At 42.7% G+C, this 18,791-nt stretch overlaps 1 protein-coding gene across 1 annotated transcript; it reads right to left on the minus strand.

The window, feature by feature from the left end:
- Positions 1-16,515: 16,515 nt before the first annotated feature.
- On the minus strand, positions 16,516-18,120 carry neurog1 (neurogenin 1). Its single transcript, XM_026179284.1, has one exon. It carries the CDS (start codon positions 17,659-17,661, stop codon positions 17,077-17,079), a length of 585 nt encoding a protein of 194 aa, XP_026035069.1. The 5' UTR covers positions 17,662-18,120; the 3' UTR covers positions 16,516-17,076.
- Positions 18,121-18,791: the final 671 nt, after the last annotated feature.

The following is an 18,791-nucleotide window of genomic DNA, read 5'->3' on the forward strand; positions in this document are numbered from 1 at the left end:
AGGCCTGACTTCAGTTTAGGTGAGGAGGAAGATGAAGAGGAGGAGAAAACATAAATGGTCATACATAGTTTGAAAGGTTGTTTGTAAATGGCGCTTTACACATACAGTCATCCCCACATTCACACACTGTGGGATTTAAATTACAACAACCCTACAATAGAGACTCTTTTTTTAATCTAAATGTCGGTGCTTAGAGTCTGCGTCCGATTTCTTTCCCAGATTCCCAGGAATCTGGAGCATCCTAATGGAGTCCTGTCATCGCACAGAGGTTAAACAGTCTTTGTATGTTTTTAATTTAAAAATATTCATCTTTTAAATAATAATAATAATAATAATAAAGGTGTAATAACTGCAGGTGAGGTAGAAACAAAGTCCTTCACCCCACTGGATGAAGTTTAAATCAGTGCACCTCATAAGGTGGTGTGTGTGTGTGTGTGTGTGTGTGTGTGTGTGTGTGTGTGTGTGTGTGTGTGTGTGTGTGTGTGTGTGTGTGTGTGTGTGTGTGTGTGTGTGTTCATGCTGCTTGCTCTCTTGATTGACACTTTCCTGTGACTCTGTTCTGCCTCTGTGGGCTTTTAAAGGGAAACTGACTGCCCCTCCACCACCGCCAATTACCCCCGCGACATGCCCCAGAGCAGAATGTGTGTGTGTCCTCTCAGCTGCACTCAGCCTTCCTGCGTGTCTCCACTCAGAGATAATTAGCGCTCTCTTCACTCCTCTCTGAGAGCCCTTCATCGGCCACTTCTACCTGTCGACCCGCTCACCTCTGACCCTCAGCGCTGAAGAGATGATCAGACGCCTCAAACTCATTTCCGATCATGAAAACAGCAGTAACACACCTCAGTGTGTCCCCACATACTGTGAAATATGGACCAATAAACTGGGTGAGACTTTAATTAGGCTTTACAGTTATAGTGCCTACTGAGTCATGGGCTACAGCCATCAGATGGTATATTAAAGAAGAACGTCTTCTTCTTCTCTGGTTTGGTTTCCATCAGGTCAGGAGTGCTCTGACAGGAGGTAGATCCCACTGTCTGTATGAAGATTTCAATAAAGTTTCAGTGAAACAAACTGTGCGTTCCTCTGTGAGCCAGCACGGCTCACTGAATGTGCGATGGCGTGAACAAGCATCTGTATAAGTGTGTGTTGAACCGCGAGGCTGTGTGTGTGTGTGTGTGTTTCCTTTACAAATGAAGACAACATATCTTTACATCACGGAGGTCAGCAAGGAGAGCTTTCTGCCTGAGGCCAGCGCGCCTCCTCTCCTTCTCTTTCAGTTTCCTTTTTCACCTTCAGATCCTTCTTTTCTTTGTTCCTTCATTCCTCCCTCTGTCTTTTATTGAACATGATTTTTCATGCATTAAAATGCCTCTTTCTGCCAGTAGATTATGATGATACTTAAAAAATGGACCTTTCGTTTTTATTTTCTTTCTTTTTTTTAAGCTTTGTTTTCAAATCGCTTTAGTGTCACTAAGTTTCCAAAGGGGGTTTTCCTATTTTAGTTTTAGTTTTCACTGATATTTTAGTCTTTTTAAATCTCACGTTACAGGGTGTATTTCTCAGAACATGTTCAGTTCAGAGGACGTATAATGATTGTAACTATCACGGTCCTGGGCCACTGACCCAGTATTTTGAGTTTGTTCTTGGCATATGATAAAGTTCCTCAGAAAGCAGTATTACTTCTTACTGTATTAGTTTCTATGGAGCTGCTTTTATTTATAGTTAGTGATTTCTTATTTCATCATGTTAGTTGTCATTTCATGTCATGTCTGTTCTAGTCTCGTCTTCCTGTTGGTCACGTGTCTGTGTTCTGCATCTACTTTGTGTGCCTGGGTTTCCGTCTGTTGGTTTCCTGTCTTATTTTGAAAGTCTCTCATCCCGTGTGTGTTGTGTTCAGTTCTGCTTCCTCTGTCTCGTTACTCTAATCTAGGTCCGCTGGTTTGTTCTCGCTCCCTGATTACCTCATGTGTGTATTTAAGCCTTAGTGTCCTTGTTGTGATTTCCCTGAAGCTGTGGAGAGGTTTCCTGTGGTTAGTATTTCTGAGTGTCTGCTTTGTGCACTTCCTAGTTTCTATTCATTTCGTGTGTTTCTTACAAGTTCAGCAGTAAAGCTGTTTTGAGCTCAGTCCTGCATATTGGGTCAGAAACTGTGCCTTCCACACAACATAAATATGACATAAACATATGTGTGTTTGTATGTGCTCTTCCAAACTAATCCTAGACGACTACCCAAGGCACCAAGATTCATTCTACATATTGATTGTTTCAATTAAATTCTGTTTTATCTATATAGCCCCAAATCACAACAATTTGCCTCAAAGTGGGGTTTTTTTCGATAAAAAGCAAAACAGAGAAAACCCCGATCATCAGACGACCCAATATGAGCAAGCCCTTGGTGACAGTGGGAAGAAAAACTCCCTTTTAACAGGAAGAAACTTGCAGCAGAATCACTGGTTAAAATATTAGCCTCTTTTTAATCCTTTTTACACAAAAAAAATACAGCGTAAAAGTTTGCACGTTGAAATATGCGCTACACGTTACACATCTGTTTTAACGGTTACCAGAGCGTTTCAGTTTTAATAAGTGACCAGTTTTTATTTCCTTCCTGGTGCACCTTTAGCGTTCAACGGCGAGAGGGAAATCTCTCCAGACGTTTGCATCCCACATCCAAAGAACAATGATCGAGGTAAAAGGCTGCAAGTACTCGGTGCAAACAGCAGGCGTGGCCATTCAACTATCGTCTTTCCTCTGAAGTAATTTCCATTTTAATTGCTATGTTTAAATTAAAAGTCCTTATTATTGATATTCACATGAGGATTTAATGTTTGACCAGTAGCAAAATGATCAAAGTAATGTCTCATTGAAAAGTACATTTTAAAACAGTTTAAAAAAACAAAGTTAAAAAATCTTTTTTTTATGCCTAAAGATGAATAAAAATACTTCAGAAAAAAAATCCGATTGAGGTTGTCATAATTCATGCATGAAAGAGTTAAATAATGAATGTCTTCTTTAAAATTCTCAAGCGTCTCCGAAGTGTGACGGTACACATCCCAGTGTGCAGTGTTGGAGAGTAACGGGATGCATTTACCGCCGTTACGTATTTAAAATACAAAATATGAGTAACTGTATTCCGTTACAGTTGTAATTTAAAAAGGTGGTATTTAGAATACAGTTACTTTGTTGAAATAAATGGATTACACTGCGGTATTTTCCTGTTTCATATTTTCGTTATGTTCTATGTACTGTTGTTAGGCGGCAGCGTTACAGTTGCCATGGCTACAGGGTGACGCTCTCTGCGACTGTCTGTTTCCTGGGTGAGAGAGCGCCTTTTTGTTGTTGTTGTTGTTGTTGTGCTAAGCTAATAGGCAGAGCAGTTCAGTTTTAATAAGCAAAGAACGTAGCATCATGGGCATTGTAGTCCGTGCTGCAGGGACTGCCATATCCGTTATGTGCCTGTGAGCGCGAGGAGGGAGAAAAGTGGAAAAGTACGAGTTGTCATCGAGCAGAAACGGGAGCTGGAAGCATGTAAATATAATAATAACCACTGCATCCAAGAAGAGTGCCTGACGAGCCCAGTTGTAAGTAAGCTATTAAGACTCGACTGTACACAGTGTTTGTGTTTTTCTCCGAAACAATAAGTTCCGTTGGAGCAGCCTTTCAAAGCCTCTCTCTGTCTCTTGCTAGCATCCAGACAACAAAGTAAAGCTAGTTTTCGGCTACAAGCCCGACATGAAACCCACCGTATCAGCTAGAGGTCCCTTTACTACGGTTGGGAGCCGCGGACCTTCAGTAATAGTAATAAATCACACAGCAATAGTACATTCATGTAGTTGTAAAAAGCATGATAATATATCAAGTAATCCAGGGTATTCAGAATACGTTACTCTCATTGAGTAACGTAACGGAATACGTTACAATATACATTTTGGGGCATGTATTCTGTAATCTGTAGTGGAATACATTTTAAAAGTAACCTTCCCAACACTGGCAGTGTGTTCATTAACAAAGACTAAAGACATTTCTTTTCCTTTTTTTAGTCAGTATTTTAAGTACAACGTGTGTGTTAGTTTTCTGAGAAGTCTGGCTTTTAATTTGACTTCAGTTTATTACTTTGGCATCTAGTTTTGGTTTCCAGCTGTTACACAGCAGTCCCGCCTGTCCGTGTCTTCATTTAATCCTCACTCACTCAAAACACAGCAGCTGCTGCATATCTCAGAGGTTTCTGCTGAGGTGCACGCCAGGTCCCCAAAATCCAAGAAGAGTCAAGCCTTTTCACTGCTTCACCTGCTGAAAGGTGGAGTGAGGTGATCAGGTGGATTCAGCTCACCTGCTGCCTGCTCTGGATGATCCTGAGCTCTGTTTGGTTTGTTTGTCGTTGAGTTTTTGCATTTTTCCGTAAAACTCAACCAAACACAGTGAAAGAGACATTTTTGTATTCTTATTTTTTCTTTAAAAATGTGGATCTCAGAGACTTTCCTGTTAGCCGATAACAGAAAAGGCGAATATTCCTCGTTTTAACGTGGGTCTTCATTTTAAATATACCCGTTTATTAAAATGAGATTCAGGTGTAATTTGCTGATCACTTAATCTGCATAAATGAAATGAAGTTCTCTGTGTAACATGAACTCATCATGTAAAAGGCCCCACACATGCACAGGAAAACTGTGTGTGTGTGTGTGTGTGTGTGTGTGTGTGTGTGTGTGTGTGTGTGTGTGTGTGTGTGTGTGTGTTGTTACAGGGTGGTGATTGGTGCACTTCCTGGGCTGCAGACGGACAGGTGAGTGAATGGAGGGGGGAGCAGCCTCAGGGTGGAGGCCGACCGTCTGAATGGAGGAAGTCAAGAGAAACCAAGTGGAAGTGAAATCCTGTCATTTTCTGAAAATTCTCTGTGTTCACAGAAACGCCACAAACAAAAGCCGAACTCTTCCTTCTCCTCTGTTGTCTCCCAACAATGCTCTTCAGCTTCTTCCTCGAGTGGCTGATGGAGCGTTCGAGCTTTCTCCTTCCATGCTCCGCTCACTCTGGTTTCAACATGATCCATTTTGATAAAGACAACGTTTCACACAAGCACAGACCAATAATCAACCTCCAGGTCTAAAACGTGAAGCCAACACTGAGGCACCAAAACATGCAGCTCTTCAATGTCCAGCAGAGGCTCCAGCAGTGAGCCTGTGCTGTCCTGTAATTTAGCCATTTAAATCAGCTGTGTTGGATCAAGGACACATCTCAAACCTGCAGGTCTGGAGGTCTTGAGGTCTGGAGTTGGAGACCCCTGCCTTAAATGTTTATGTAAAGCAGTAAAAGTCTAACAGATTTAACACAAGCAGTAAGTAGTTTTAGAGGTTTCAAGCTTTCTACCGAGTCACAAGAAAAGAAGTTTGATTTGGGATCAAGATGCACGTTTGGGGAGGCCACAGGTGTCGAACTCCAGGCTTCGAGGGCCGTTGTCCTGCATGTTTTAGATGTGTCCTTAACCCAACACAGCTGATTCAAATGGCTAAATTACAGGACAGCACAGGCTCACTGCTGGATCATTTGATTCAGGTGTGTTGAAACAGGGTAATATCTAAAACCTGCAGGACACTGGCCCTCGAGGCCTGGAGTTTGACACCCCTGGGGTAGGCTGAATAGACTTCTGATCTGAAGTCTAGAGGTGACCGTGGCTACACCTGATTTGTGGAATAACCTTCCTATTGCTATCCACGCGTCTGATTCTATCCCATCATTTAAATCATGGTTAAAAACCTATTTATTTAACCTTGCCTTTCCTGTTAGTTAATGCCTGTATCTGATTTCTAGACTTACTCTATTTCTCTTCTATACATATCTTTTTATGGCCTTGTGCTTTTACTATGTTTTTATTTGATATGCATTTCATGCTATTCCGGTGTATTAGTGACATTGACCTGTTAGCATATTTGGTACATTGTCATGGTCTTATAATATTTATGTTCTATTTTCTGTCTTTTTTGTTAAGCACTTTGTTATACCATTGCTTTTCAGATGTGCTCTATAAATAAAGTTGATTTGTATTGTATTGTACTTATAAAGTTATGAGGGCTCAGAAATTCTGAAGGGCCAGTTTCTTCTTCTCTGTTAAAATTTAGATTTTTAAAATTAAATAAACTAAAGTTATTGTACATATATATTTTTTTAAACAATCATCTCATTCTGAATGAGTTTGGGGTGAGATGGAAACCTTTTGCAGTGCTTTTGCGTGAAAGGACTCACCTGCATTGTTACAGATGACCAGGATCTGATCAAACTCCAGAGAAATCAGGACAAGGAAGAGAAGGAGCGTGGAGTCTGTGAGGCTTTGACTGCAGGAAATCTTCCTCCAGCATTTGAGGGCATTGAGGAGAAGGAGGAGGAGGTGAACTCCACCGTAAAAAGTGTCGGAGGAGGAGGACACTGGAGAGAGCTTTAGTCCTGTCACACAAAGAGCATAAAGTGGGCCAACAAATTGAGAACAATGTGGAGGAATTTACAATGAGCTGAATGGGAGCGTGCTGCTGAGGAGCAGGCGCTCATTAACCAAACTGTTGTCTCTCTGAGAGATCAGTGAAAGAGAAACTCAGACTTCAGCTCGGAGAAGAAGCAGAAAAGCCCGATCAGAGCCAGATCAGAACCAAACAAGAATCTAAAAGTAATCAGTTACTAAGTTATAGCCCAATTTCCTTACTTCTGTTCAGGTGGAAAATTTGAAACATAAATTATTTGCATGGAAGGAAGATTTGAAAATGAAACATTTAGATGTTTGGGAGGTTGCAGAGACTGCAATGATAAAATGATTATTTTAACTAATTTACATATAAATTACATGTAAATTATCCATGTAGTTTTGTTACATAAATACAATGTATTACGTGCAGAGTCCATTTTCCTTATTAATTAATGGTTTGAATAAATAAACACTTGATTTTATGTATTTTATCTGAATTTCACACAAAATTATTGTTTCATGATTATTGAGCATAAAGTTGGAAAAATATAAAAACAGTAATAACAAACCGAGTGGTTGACACGGAAAAAGAAACTTTTAGAAACCATTTATGGATTTTCTCAAAGATATGGACCTGTCTAATATCTGAATGCATGTTTCTGTCTGCTTTTTGTGATTAGTGATTGTCAGTTTCGGTTAAATGTGTTTGTAATACGGTAAATAAAGAAAATGTTTTTTAAAAACGTTAGCTCTCATATCCCCAAAACCACAGAGAGGAGTTTTGGAGGAGTGAAATTATACTCCATAGCAAATGCAGACGGAGACACGTGGAGATTCAACAGCCAATCGGGCAATCCTGTTTCTTTGTTACTTCGTTAAACTCTGCCAGCCACCTGGGACGCAGAGTTGATGCAATGTAATGTAAATTTTCCATGGATGAATTTCAGCGCTCCTCACTGTTTGCCAACACTTTCAGTCACTGATTAGGTGTCCGTTTAAACTGTCATGTCCTCTGTCACTGCTGTAACTCTGGACACTGGAATAATCCCAAATAATCTCTCTCACCGTTGTACCTGGGTTGTTGACACATAGTTTTTTCAGTTTTGGACTTTTTCCTCATTGTCTAGTATTTATCCTTCTTTATTGTGATAACCTTTTTTTCTGTGTGCATTATGTTTAGTTCTACTTCCTCTGTTCCATTAGTTAGATGTATCCCAGCTGTGTTCTCATCTGTTTCCGATCCTCCTCATTATCCAGTCTATGGTCGTGTCCAAATTCATGGGCTGCATCCTCCTGAGGCCGCATTTGTAGACCGATTACATCACAGCGACGCGCCGAAGGCTGTCCAAATTCGTAGACTCCTCCGAATGCAGCCGACAAATGCATCCTCCTTTTCCCCGAATTTGAAGGATGGGTCGGGTGTGTCCTTCGTGGCCTACCATATCCCAGAATTCATAGCACAGCCCAGCAAAACTCCAGTTTCCACCAATGGCGGCCGCTACTAAGTTTTAAAATTACTCATACTAATCTTTCTGGGTCACAAAATAAACTTTTAACATATTTTCAGGCGAGAAAGTAGCTGTGTAAACATCAAATATCTGCTCCGTTTATCAAGATATTGCATATTTGCAAAAGTGCTTCAACGTTTTCGGAGACGTCTGCTACCCACCAGCTCGATAGCTAGCCGAGAGCTCGAGGGTCACTGAAGCCGCTGAGAACGGCACAACTCCCGGCACATCATTTTCAGATCACCGCGAACTTTCGCTACTCGGGTTAAACCTAATATATAATTCACTTAGACAACCTAAAAATGTTATTGTTGGGCTTTTTTCAGTGTTTTGTTTGTTCATGAGCAAATCGGTTTGGCTGAGATTAAAGTTATTAGATTAGATTAGATAAAATAAAACTTTATTAATCCCCCAGGTGGGTTCCTCCTTGGTTTTTACACAGCTGACTAAACGTCAAACAGAAAACTGATTAAACAGAAGTGTGAGATGGTCGAGAATTTACGCCAGTGTCCTGTTATATTTTAGATAGCAAGGAGCAGACGGCTGAGTTTATTAAACTCCACCGAGACAGCGGTGACGCTAATCTGAAGGCTAGACCGTCCAATTTCCCCAGCCGTTTACTTCCGGCCTACCCGACCTTCTGCGGACCCGGCCCACGTAGACCGCAAAGGTCGGGTCCTCAGGAGGATGCAGCCCATGAATTTGGACACGACCAATTTCAGTTTCTCTCAGTTCCTTGCCTCCTCGCCGTCAACTCCTTCACAGCAAAATCTCCAGTGTTAAATTAACACTAGAGAGTGTCTATATGGGTCAACACCTCTGAGTGTTAAATACAACACTGTTGAGTGTTAAATTAACACTTTTGACAGTGTTATATGTTTAAAAGTAACCTAGTCAGTTTTGAAGATTAACAAAGACTAACGCTGAGCAGTGCTGATTTTCTAACACTGGAATATTTCTAACATTTTGAGTTATTTTCCAGTGTTAGAAAATCAAAAGTGTCAAAAGTGTTAATTTAACACTCAACAGTGTTGTATTTAACACTCAGAGGTGTGGACCCATATAGACACTCTCTAGTGTTAATTTAACACTGGAGATTTTGCTGTGTTGTGTGTGTTTCCTGTTTAATTCCAATCATTCATGTTAAGTTCAGTCTCTATAATAAATCTGTGCTCTGTTCCAAACCGAGCTCCGGGCACCGCATTTGGATCCTCTCTCCTTTTCCCCCACACCTGTTCCCTCACACCTGACATCACAACTATATGTCAAAGGTCCAGCTGCTCACAGAGGAAAGTAGGGAGGAGGATTATTCTGAGATTAAAGTTAGTATTCTAAAAAAAAAGACAAACCCTTTTTTTTCTAGTGGCTCTAATCCTCTTCTGTAAGAAACTCATTTCAGCTGCTTGTATCAGCTAAGTTTATGTTTTTCTTGTTATCACTATCATTGGCCGAGGACTTTTATATCACACGTCTTTGTCCAATCAGCATCATCCTCCTTTCTGACACTTATGATGTTTAGTATAGCCTAAATCTGATGATCAGGCTACTGTTTACTTTCACAGTACATGAGAGCTGGGGGCCAATTTCCAATAGACTTATTGGAAAGTATTTAGGGAACTACAGGTGTCGCCCCCTGCTGGTCATCAAAGAGAATGCAGATTTAAGGCTCTGCTATGGCGACTGCACATTTCAGACCTGGAGGTGGATTTTCGGTTACACCCTCTCTCGTGTATTTTTGAAAAACTTTCTTTTTTACCCAGCTTTACGGTTTTCTTATTTGAAACCATGCTCTTGTGCATTAGTCCTGTTTGAAAGGTATTGTATAAATAGAGTTTGAACTGTGTTCCCTCTTCGTCCAGACCTGGGTCCATGAAGACCAGTGATTCAGTGAGTCTGGCTCACATATTCATCTATGAATAATGATATGATCTCTGAGGCAGAGATGGGACTTGTGTTGGACAGATTTTTCTCTGCCTGTTTGCATCTTTAAGCATGACACGGCAGCAGAAGGATTTTTACTGCTGGTGAAGCTCTCGTGTCTGGCAGGCGTGCCGACGGCTGTCCTGCTGCTGGATAATGATTTGTTGATAAAACAGAAGCTTTAGCTGAGTCTAATTGGTCCTCTAAGTATGGCGGTCTGTTTGACAGACTGTCACCGCAGGGGGGGAACTGGGAGGGGCCAGGTAACAGGTAAACAGGTAAATAACAGACAGTTGTTGAGATGAAAAGAGAACATAAGCCCCATAACAAGTCGTTACCTCACACTTCATGAGTCAGGAGACCTCTCATCAGGGCCCATCTTATCGGCCTTATATTAGAGCTCTTTGCTCTTAGACTGTAGGCTTACTTGTTGTTTCTAGAGTATTTAAAAGTAGAGTGGGAGGCAGAGCCTTCGGGTTTCAGGCCCCTCTTCTTTGGAACCAGCTTCCAGTTTGGATTCGGGAGACAGACACTATCTCTAGTTTTAAGATTAGGCTTAAAACTTTCCTTTTTGCTAAAGCATATATTTAGGGCTGGACCAGGTGACCTTCAGTCCTCCCTTAGTTATACTACAATAGTATAGGCTGCTGGGGGATTCCCATGATGCACTGAGTGTTTCTTCTTCACTCACTATGTGTTTGTACACCGCTCTGCCTTATTTATTACTTATTCTTAATCTCTGGCTACCACAGTGTGTCTTTTGGACAGCACAACGGTCATGACAGATGGGCGCCCCTCCCTGAGCCTGGTTCTGCCGGAGGTTTCTTCCTGTTAAAAGGGAGTTTTTCCTTCCCACTATTGCCAAGTGCTTGCTCATACTCATATGATTGTTGGGAATTTTTCGGTTGTATTATTGTAGTGTCTACATTACAATAAGAAGCGCCTTGAGGCGACTGTTGTGATTTGGGGCTATATAAATAAAGTTGAATTAAACTGAGGTTGTAGACTAGACTCTTTAAATTCATTGTTAATTATCACTTGGTTCATCTCAGACAAGCTTAGATTACTGCAGCAACCTCAGAGAGTTCTCAGGAGTGCACATGTTTACTTAAAAGTACTGCATGCTGGATGATAGTACAAATACTGAGTATTTAGTGCATTCTGTGAGATTTTAAATGTACAATTTGTTCACTTTACTTCACAGAGGGAGAAGCTGAATCTTCAACAATAGGCTGAAACAGATGAGGCTCCACTTATAACGGGTAATGTTTAAGAATCAGAACCATAAACTGTGGGTAACATATGATTAAACTCTTTGTCTTTTATTGATAATCAGACTGAATAATAATCTTTTATCATCAATATTTTATTCTCTTCATTTAAAAATATTTTATTTTATAATTAACAATAACCAATCAAGCAGGTCTTTATCACCTCTTAATTTAACCCACCACTCTTTTCCTGTTTGTTTTGGTTGTTTTTAATTTTAACTGTTTGCCACTTGTGGCAAAGATGTGACCAGTAAAAAAAAGTCCATTTATTTTTTTGTGTAAATAATGGAAAACATCTTAAAGGAGGAAACATTTCTGAGACTCCTCTCTTCATCTCTGATGTTCTCAACAGCTTCTCCACCTCTCTGCGCTCTTACATTTGACGGGCAGATTGCTGAAAGCCAGAGGTCGAAGGTCACTGTCTAAATGTGACACTGTGACCTTGAGGTGGCTGCATAGGCTGACCTGGGATCAGTGCTGTGTGTCTGCTGTCGCCTCGGGGTGACAACAAGGCGATCAGAACAGTCCTGCACCAAACCTGCACAAATCAAAGAGGCTTCTGTCAAATCCACAGTTTCACTTCTTAATGCAGGTCAGAGTGAACTGGAAGTTATGGTGGTCCACACGAGGGACCACCAGGCTCCCAGCAGTGGATGCTTCTCTTTCATACAATCTCTCTACAACGACCCAATGATCAGCATCAATAGAATTTTCATTCCATGTATTTTAAAAATAAGCCAGAATCAAACAATAGTTTTTAAAACTAAACACAACTTTATTCAGAGATTATGGTTTTATCTCAAGTCCACGCTCCACTGAGAGATTTACAGGAAAGCCAAAGTTATGTTTGTCTTTTGTAAAGGGAGATTTCACCGTCCCGTGTGTGTTCAATGTAGTTTGACTCCTGCACCTCCACCGTCACAATTTCAACTTGCAGAGCGACCAGTTAAAGATGGAGAGCAGGGGGACAGGGGGGCCAGCGCCCTGCAGGCCAGCCCAGCTGAGCCCCGAGCTCTGAGTGCATCACTGTATTCATCATGTGCTCTAATCAATAAAGTTGTCTCTCTTCCTTGCTTTAACACACACACACATACACAGTGCAAGGATTGCTGGTGGGCGGCAGCCTTCTGTCTCCTTCATCTTTTGCTGATCAATATTAAATGAGGTGATAAAGCCATAAAGCTGAAACCACAACCTGAGACAGTACCGACAGGAAGTAGAACCCTGAAGTCCAGTATAAATTACAGACAGTACAAAAAGATCAACACATCCACTGTGATGTCACCCTTTTTTTTTAAACATCAACATCAGCACCAGAAGTGACCATACTTGGATGAAATTGTTTCGTATCAGGCTGTTTATAAACATGTTTATTTCTTGGGGGTCTATGGGGCCTGACTCACTCCTAGCGCCTCTAGTGGATGTTAGCAGAAATGCAACTTTTGGTGCATCTCTATTGGCTTAATTTTGGCGTATCCTTGCAGAGCTACAGTCTCACAAAATGTCACAAAGACCTTCCATGGACAGACTGTGCAACACATGTGGGAAAAAGGCATCTTCCTTCCCTGCCTTTCAAAATAAAAGTGTTTCACTAGTGTAGTTTTGGACAAGTAACTCCAGGTAAATAACCAACTGAATAAACTTGCAGAACTTGCAGGTTGTTGTATTAAATACAAATCTCATCAGTGGTGTTAGTAGTTAATAGACAGAAAACGAATCTTGTCTTAATATCTTAATATTTTTTCTTGTTTTTGAGATACATTTCAAAACAATCCAGCAAACCCAGTCCACTCTGGGCCCACAGTGTGCTTCAGTAACAGTGAATGGGCTCCTGAGCACCGCATTTCAGTGTAGTTACTAATAATGAGGCCTGCAGGGTTTTGATCTTCTGTTTTATTTTGCTAAACCATCTTTCAAAAACTGAAACATAAAGTAACAAAAAACTGCTGAGTTCACAGAAACTAAGATTTGCCTCCGCTGGGTGTGACTTTAAGCTAAATCCTCTTAAGGGAGGGAAGCGTTGAGTTAAAAAGGAAGGAAGAATGCTTTAGAAGCTCAGCTCCTGTTTCCTGCTGTCCTCCTCCAGGATCCCCCCCCATTCGACTGAAGGCCTGATGTCCCTCTACCCCAAATCGGGCCTATCAGCTTATCAAGTCTGATGTCAGTAGCCAAACTTTGCTTCAGTTCCCAAAAACAGACGTTCACAGCTACGGCCAGTTTAGAGTCACCAGTTAGACTGATTTTCATGTCATTGGACTTTGGGAGGAAGTTGGAAAGAATATTCAAACTCCACACTGAAAGCCCGCCTGTGGATTCTAAGCCAGGACCTTTCTGCTGTGAGGCATCACACCACCTCACCTCCTGTCCTCTGTATAACTTTGGAGTCTGTGTGAAAAGTCCTGATCCCAGGCTTCATGTGCCCACTGAAGTCTAAGTGATTCTTCTTGAAGTTTAGAAATGTTTGGTGTGTGGGACATCGCGATCCCATGGATTGTAAGTAAAACACAACGTTTTTGAAAAAGCACATGAACAGAGAATGAAGAGTGAAACCCAGTATGTACTTTTAGAGTTTTATATTATATATTTTTTTACTGATCATAAAATGATGTCACATCACAGCAGTCCTGAAACAACACAAGACCCAAGAAATTAAAAGTTTTGGATTTTCTTTTAAACCGTTTATTTTTTTTTATGTGGGGGTGAGCTTTTTAAAGCTTATGTCTCTCAAATGTAACCAGGTCTGCATATGTCTGGGTGATCCGAATTTGTTATTTAAGTTGTTTTTTAAAACATATTTCAGATACACACAAGCTTCAACCAGGTGAAGCCAACCTGAAAGCTGTGAAGCTGCAGTTCCTCTGATGTCCACCAGAGGCTCCAGCAGTGAGTCAGTCTCCATAGACTCCCATGTAGAAACTTTATAGCAGATATAAATATATTTAAAGTTGATACACAAACTGTTTGGTCTCTTATAGATAATTTAGGCCTTCATAACTTCTGTAAGGAGGAAAAAAATATTTCAACTGTTTAAATTGCATTAAAGCTTAAGGTTTGCATTATTAGGGGCGTAGCCTGTTTTAGTGAGATGTAATATTTTTTATCCCACTAATATTGAGGCTTCAAGAAACCAATGGATGACTTCACAGTGGCTGCATCCATCTTTTATTTACAGTCTGTGGTTCTCCCCTGCTTGCTTGATTAAACTGCTGGGTACACCTGACAGCTGCTGAGGATCATGGGTATTGGAGTATTTACAGGCGTCCCCTAAACTGAAGCAAGATGAAAACCTTCAAAAGGGAGGTCAGTCTGTCATCTGCGCGCGCGCGTGTGTGTGTGTTTAAGTTCCTCCCTTTAATAATAAAAGTCCTGCTGGGTCCGGGGCTGGTGTGCGTGCAGGGCGCGTGTGTTTTCCAGCCAATGAGCTTCCTGCTCGGCCGCTGAGGCAGTTGACAGATTTGGCTTCATCCTCAGCGGCCACAATAGAAATCTAATTAAAACTTACTGGACCTCATTACGGGGCTGCAGGTGCACGCGGGCCGCCGGCGGTTAATCCCGCTCAATTAGCGCACGGCCCCGCGCACACCAACAATGCAGCGGGTCGGCATCGGGGGCGCGCAATCATCGCGTTCCCGGGAGGAAATAATGGGGGTCCTGAGATGTCTGTGATCAGAAACTCTCGGAAACAGGATAAACTTTAATCTTTCCGGTCTTTTCTGCTTTTTCTAACTTTTTTTATCAGATGTGTTTTTATATCATTAAATTATTGATACTGAGAATTGTCTCTGTATGCACTGAAAGGCTTTGTGATATCTCTGTGTCTGTGGGTGTGAATCACAGTGTGTTTACCTGCAGATGAAAGTCAGCCTGTAACTTAATCTAATCTCATGAGAGAAAAACTTTGGCACAAGGTTTACGGTGACAAATACATAAATAAAATTTATAACAAATCCACAAAATATTTAACACAACTGCTGGTACAGAGAAAGGAGGAGGGGGAGGAAGAAAAGGAAATCAAGGAGTTGGTGAGAGAGGGTGAGGAGAAGAAGAAGAAAAATTAGGCCAGAGGAGGTAAAGGAAGAAAAGTAAAGGAGCAGGAGTAAGAGAAGGAGAATGGAGAGGAAAAGGCGAAAGAGGAGAATGATGATAGGAAAATAAAGGACGATAAGTGTGAGGAAGATGGGGAGAGGAAAAGGAAGCAGTAGGAGGAGAAAAAGAAAGGAAAACAAGCAGTGAAAAACAAAGAGGAGAATTCAAAGGAAAATGAGGAGAGGTGGAAGAACCGTAAAAGAGGAGAAAGAGTCAGGAGGAAGATGCTAATTTGAAGGAAAAATGAGGAGGAGGGGGACAGTGCAAGGGGAAGAGGAGAAGAAAGAGTGAGGTGGAAAAGGAGAAAGATGAATTGACGAGGAAGAGGAAAAGAAGGAGGACAAATGATGAAGGGGTGGATGGATGAGGAAGAAGGAGGAGAATGAGGAGGTGAAAAAGACATGGAAGGAAGAGGAGAAGGAGCAGGATGTGAATAAAAAAGGGGGAAATGTAGAAGATGAGAGGGGAGAGAAGGGAGAAAAGGAGGAGAAGGTGACAGAGGAGGAGAAGTAAGAGGATGAAGACAAAGAATGAGAAGAAGAAGTAACAGAAGAAGGAAACAACGAAGAAGACTCCTGCAGTATGACTCTCGGTCAGATTACTCCTGCAGGAGGATTATTGTCACTCTATACTCGAATCTCCTTCCTCTTTTCTCCTCCTCCAGCAGTTGGTAGCACTGTGTCCTCCCTCGGGTGTTCCCTGATTGTCTGTAGATCCTCAAAACGTGCAGAGACAACAAGACTGCTGTGACTCCCAGAGGAGGAAGAGGGGGAAGAAGATTAAACACCTCCCTCCTCTGCCACAATATCTTTCATTATATTTTAATTTTGTATTTCACAAACACTCTTATTCTGAAGCGTTTCCAGGTCTCATTTTATTGTTTTATTTTGAAATTGCTCTCTAATCGCCTGTACACATGCGCAGAACAACAGGCTGGTGCATCTGTAAAGCTCATTAAATCACATTAAATCCTTTAGTTGCAGTTTGCTTGTTTATGATCTTCCACCGCTTTTTATTTGTGCCTCATTAACATCACAGTCAAACTTTAAACGATCTCCGTGTCGCGTGACGTGCTTCCACCTGCTGCTCTCAGCAAACCGTTATCTTATTAATATTAATTATCATTATAATAAAAGAAAAACTCACGCACGATCCCTGAAGCCATTGTCTGCGCCCGTGCACGGCGGTTAAACCCGGATTAAACTCAGATTACTGCAGCATATCTGCGCAGACTGAGGATCGGGATCAAGGAGAAGCAGGCAGAGGCGAGTTTTATAGAAACGTTATAACTTTATTATTTAGTAGAAAAGTGGCACCAAAGCTCCAAGTAAATAGAATAAAATCTCTTTATGTACAAAATACAAATTTCACGTGACAAAACGAAACGAGTCGAATAAATAAAAACACAGCAGAGAGAGGGTGTGTGTGTGTGTGTGTGTGTGTGTGTGTGTGTGTGTGTGTGTGTGTGTGTGTGTGTGTTGAATACATAATGAATGCGGGCAGCTCCTTTCAGTCTATTGTGGGAGCGTTGAAACTCGATTTCCACGCTCTCTTTTCTGCAGAATCACTCTACTAATTGTAAAATTGACTTTTCACCTCGGACACGAAAACAGAAAAACTGAGACTGAGGTAACCTGCAGACTCTGGGGGAGAGAGGGGGGAGAGGGGAAAGTGCAAAGGTTTTTGGAGAAATTTACAAAACCCAAAACTAATAATAAAAAAACAGATCAAATTCAGTTCCTTTCATTTCCAGTCCATACGTAGAGGCACGACGACGATGGTGATGAGGTGTGAGTAAGGCAAATAGCGGCTCTCAGTCTTATTCCAGCGGGACCTCCGGGCTCATGGATCAGTAGATGCCCGGCACGAAGCTGCGGAAGCCGTACAGCGCGTCCTGCCGCAGGTAGCTGTAGTCCTCGGGCGCGGCGGGGCTGCCCGGGCTGGAGGCGCAGTAGGCCGGGGAGGACGAGGACGAGGAGCCGCTGGAGCTCCAGGAGCAGGCATCGCTGCCCGGGCTCGGGGCCTCGGCTAGGCACGGGCTGAGCAGCACAGGCGGCTCTCCAGCCTTGCCCGCCTGCAGGTCCGCGATGCGGATGGTCTCGGACAGCGCCCAGATGTAGTTGTGCGCGAACCGCAGAGTCTCGATTTTCGTCAGCTTCGTCTCGTCCGGGAATGCGGGCAGCACGCCGCGCAGCGCGTCCAGCGCGTCGTTCAAGTTGTGCATGCGATTACGCTCGCGGTCGTTGGCTTTCAGGCGCCGGTTCTTCTTCACCACCTGCACCGTGGCGTCGCTGCGCGCGCGGCCGCGACGCCGCTGCTTCTTCTGCTGCTCGGGCTGCGGGGACGCGCAGCGCGGGCTGCGGGACTCCTCGTCTTCGCTGTGCGGGAAGAAGTCGCAGCTGTTGCTGTCGATGTCGGAGTAGAGCGAGTCCATGACTGCGAGGAGAGGAGGCGTGAGGGATCCACGCGAGAGGAATTCACCTGAAGTCTGTGTCAGTTCGGAGAGGCGCGCGTGTCTCTGCGTGTTTTCTGCTCTGGATCAGCTCGTGCGAGCCGGTGAGCCTGGCACACGACCGGCCTCAGCCCGCTTATATAGCGCGCGGAGGACAATGACCGGCCCCCTGCCCCCGCGCCCCCCCTGTGACCCCCCCGGCCTGGCATCAGCGCGCAGGATGAGGGGATGAATGCTGCGGCAGGTCTGCCCCGTGCCGCGGGAGAAGCTCATTAACATAATGACGCCCGCGGTGTTTGTCCGCCCCGCACAGAGAAGCGTGCCGGTAATCACGGCCAGCCAATCAGAGCGCGCGGCCGGCCACGCGAACTACACGCAATGCCCCCCCGCGAGACAGAAAGGACCAAACCCACTACGAGAGTTTAAACCAAAAACATGAAAAAAGGTGGAAGAAGAAAGCAGAGGCAGAGAGACCTCCACCTCCTCCTCCCCGCCGGGCTGAGACACGCTTCGGAGAATCCATCCATCCATCCTCTGCTTACTGTTCCACAAACACAGAAAGAGGAGCAGCAGCAGGAGGAGAAAGGAGCTTCATCCTAACAAAGAAAACTAGTTCTTTCTACCCGGAAGTCTTCGTCAGTGCTCGGCTTTTTTCCTTAACGTGAAGGAAACACGTCTCAAAGTTTAACTTGCACCTGTTCATTCTGTGCACCTCAGTAGCCATACAAAAAATACTGTTCACCTTTAAATCCGACAGACTTGCAACTATGAAGCCTTTCACAATAAAAGTCGGACCACCAACAGCTTTTAAACATAAGATTAACAACTAAAGTTTCTTTCCCGTCACAGAATATATTTTTTATCTTTACTGGGAAAATGTGGAAAAATCAAACCTGATTTCTGCATAAATGTCAGTTTGGATAAAACCAAAAAGTGTATCTCAAGTTTGTTTAATTTCACCAGAGATCATTATATACCCTTGTGTCCAAAAACCTAAAAGTATGTGAACAAAAATAATTACAGTCTCCACCAGAATTACAAACATGGCCTCAGAGCATGACACAGAGACAGCATCACACTCCACAAAATACAATCAAATCATCTCTCTTCTT

The sequence above is a fragment of the Astatotilapia calliptera genome, chromosome 2 (genome assembly GCF_900246225.1).
Source record: "Astatotilapia calliptera chromosome 2, fAstCal1.2, whole genome shotgun sequence".
NCBI classification, from domain to species: domain Eukaryota; kingdom Metazoa; phylum Chordata; class Actinopteri; order Cichliformes; family Cichlidae; genus Astatotilapia; species Astatotilapia calliptera.

What these genes read in the sequence shown, in the direction of transcription:
- neurog1 (XM_026179284.1), bottom strand. Translation starts at nt 17,661, where the DNA reads ATGGACTCGCTCTACTCCGACATCGACAGCAACAGCTGCGACTTCTTC.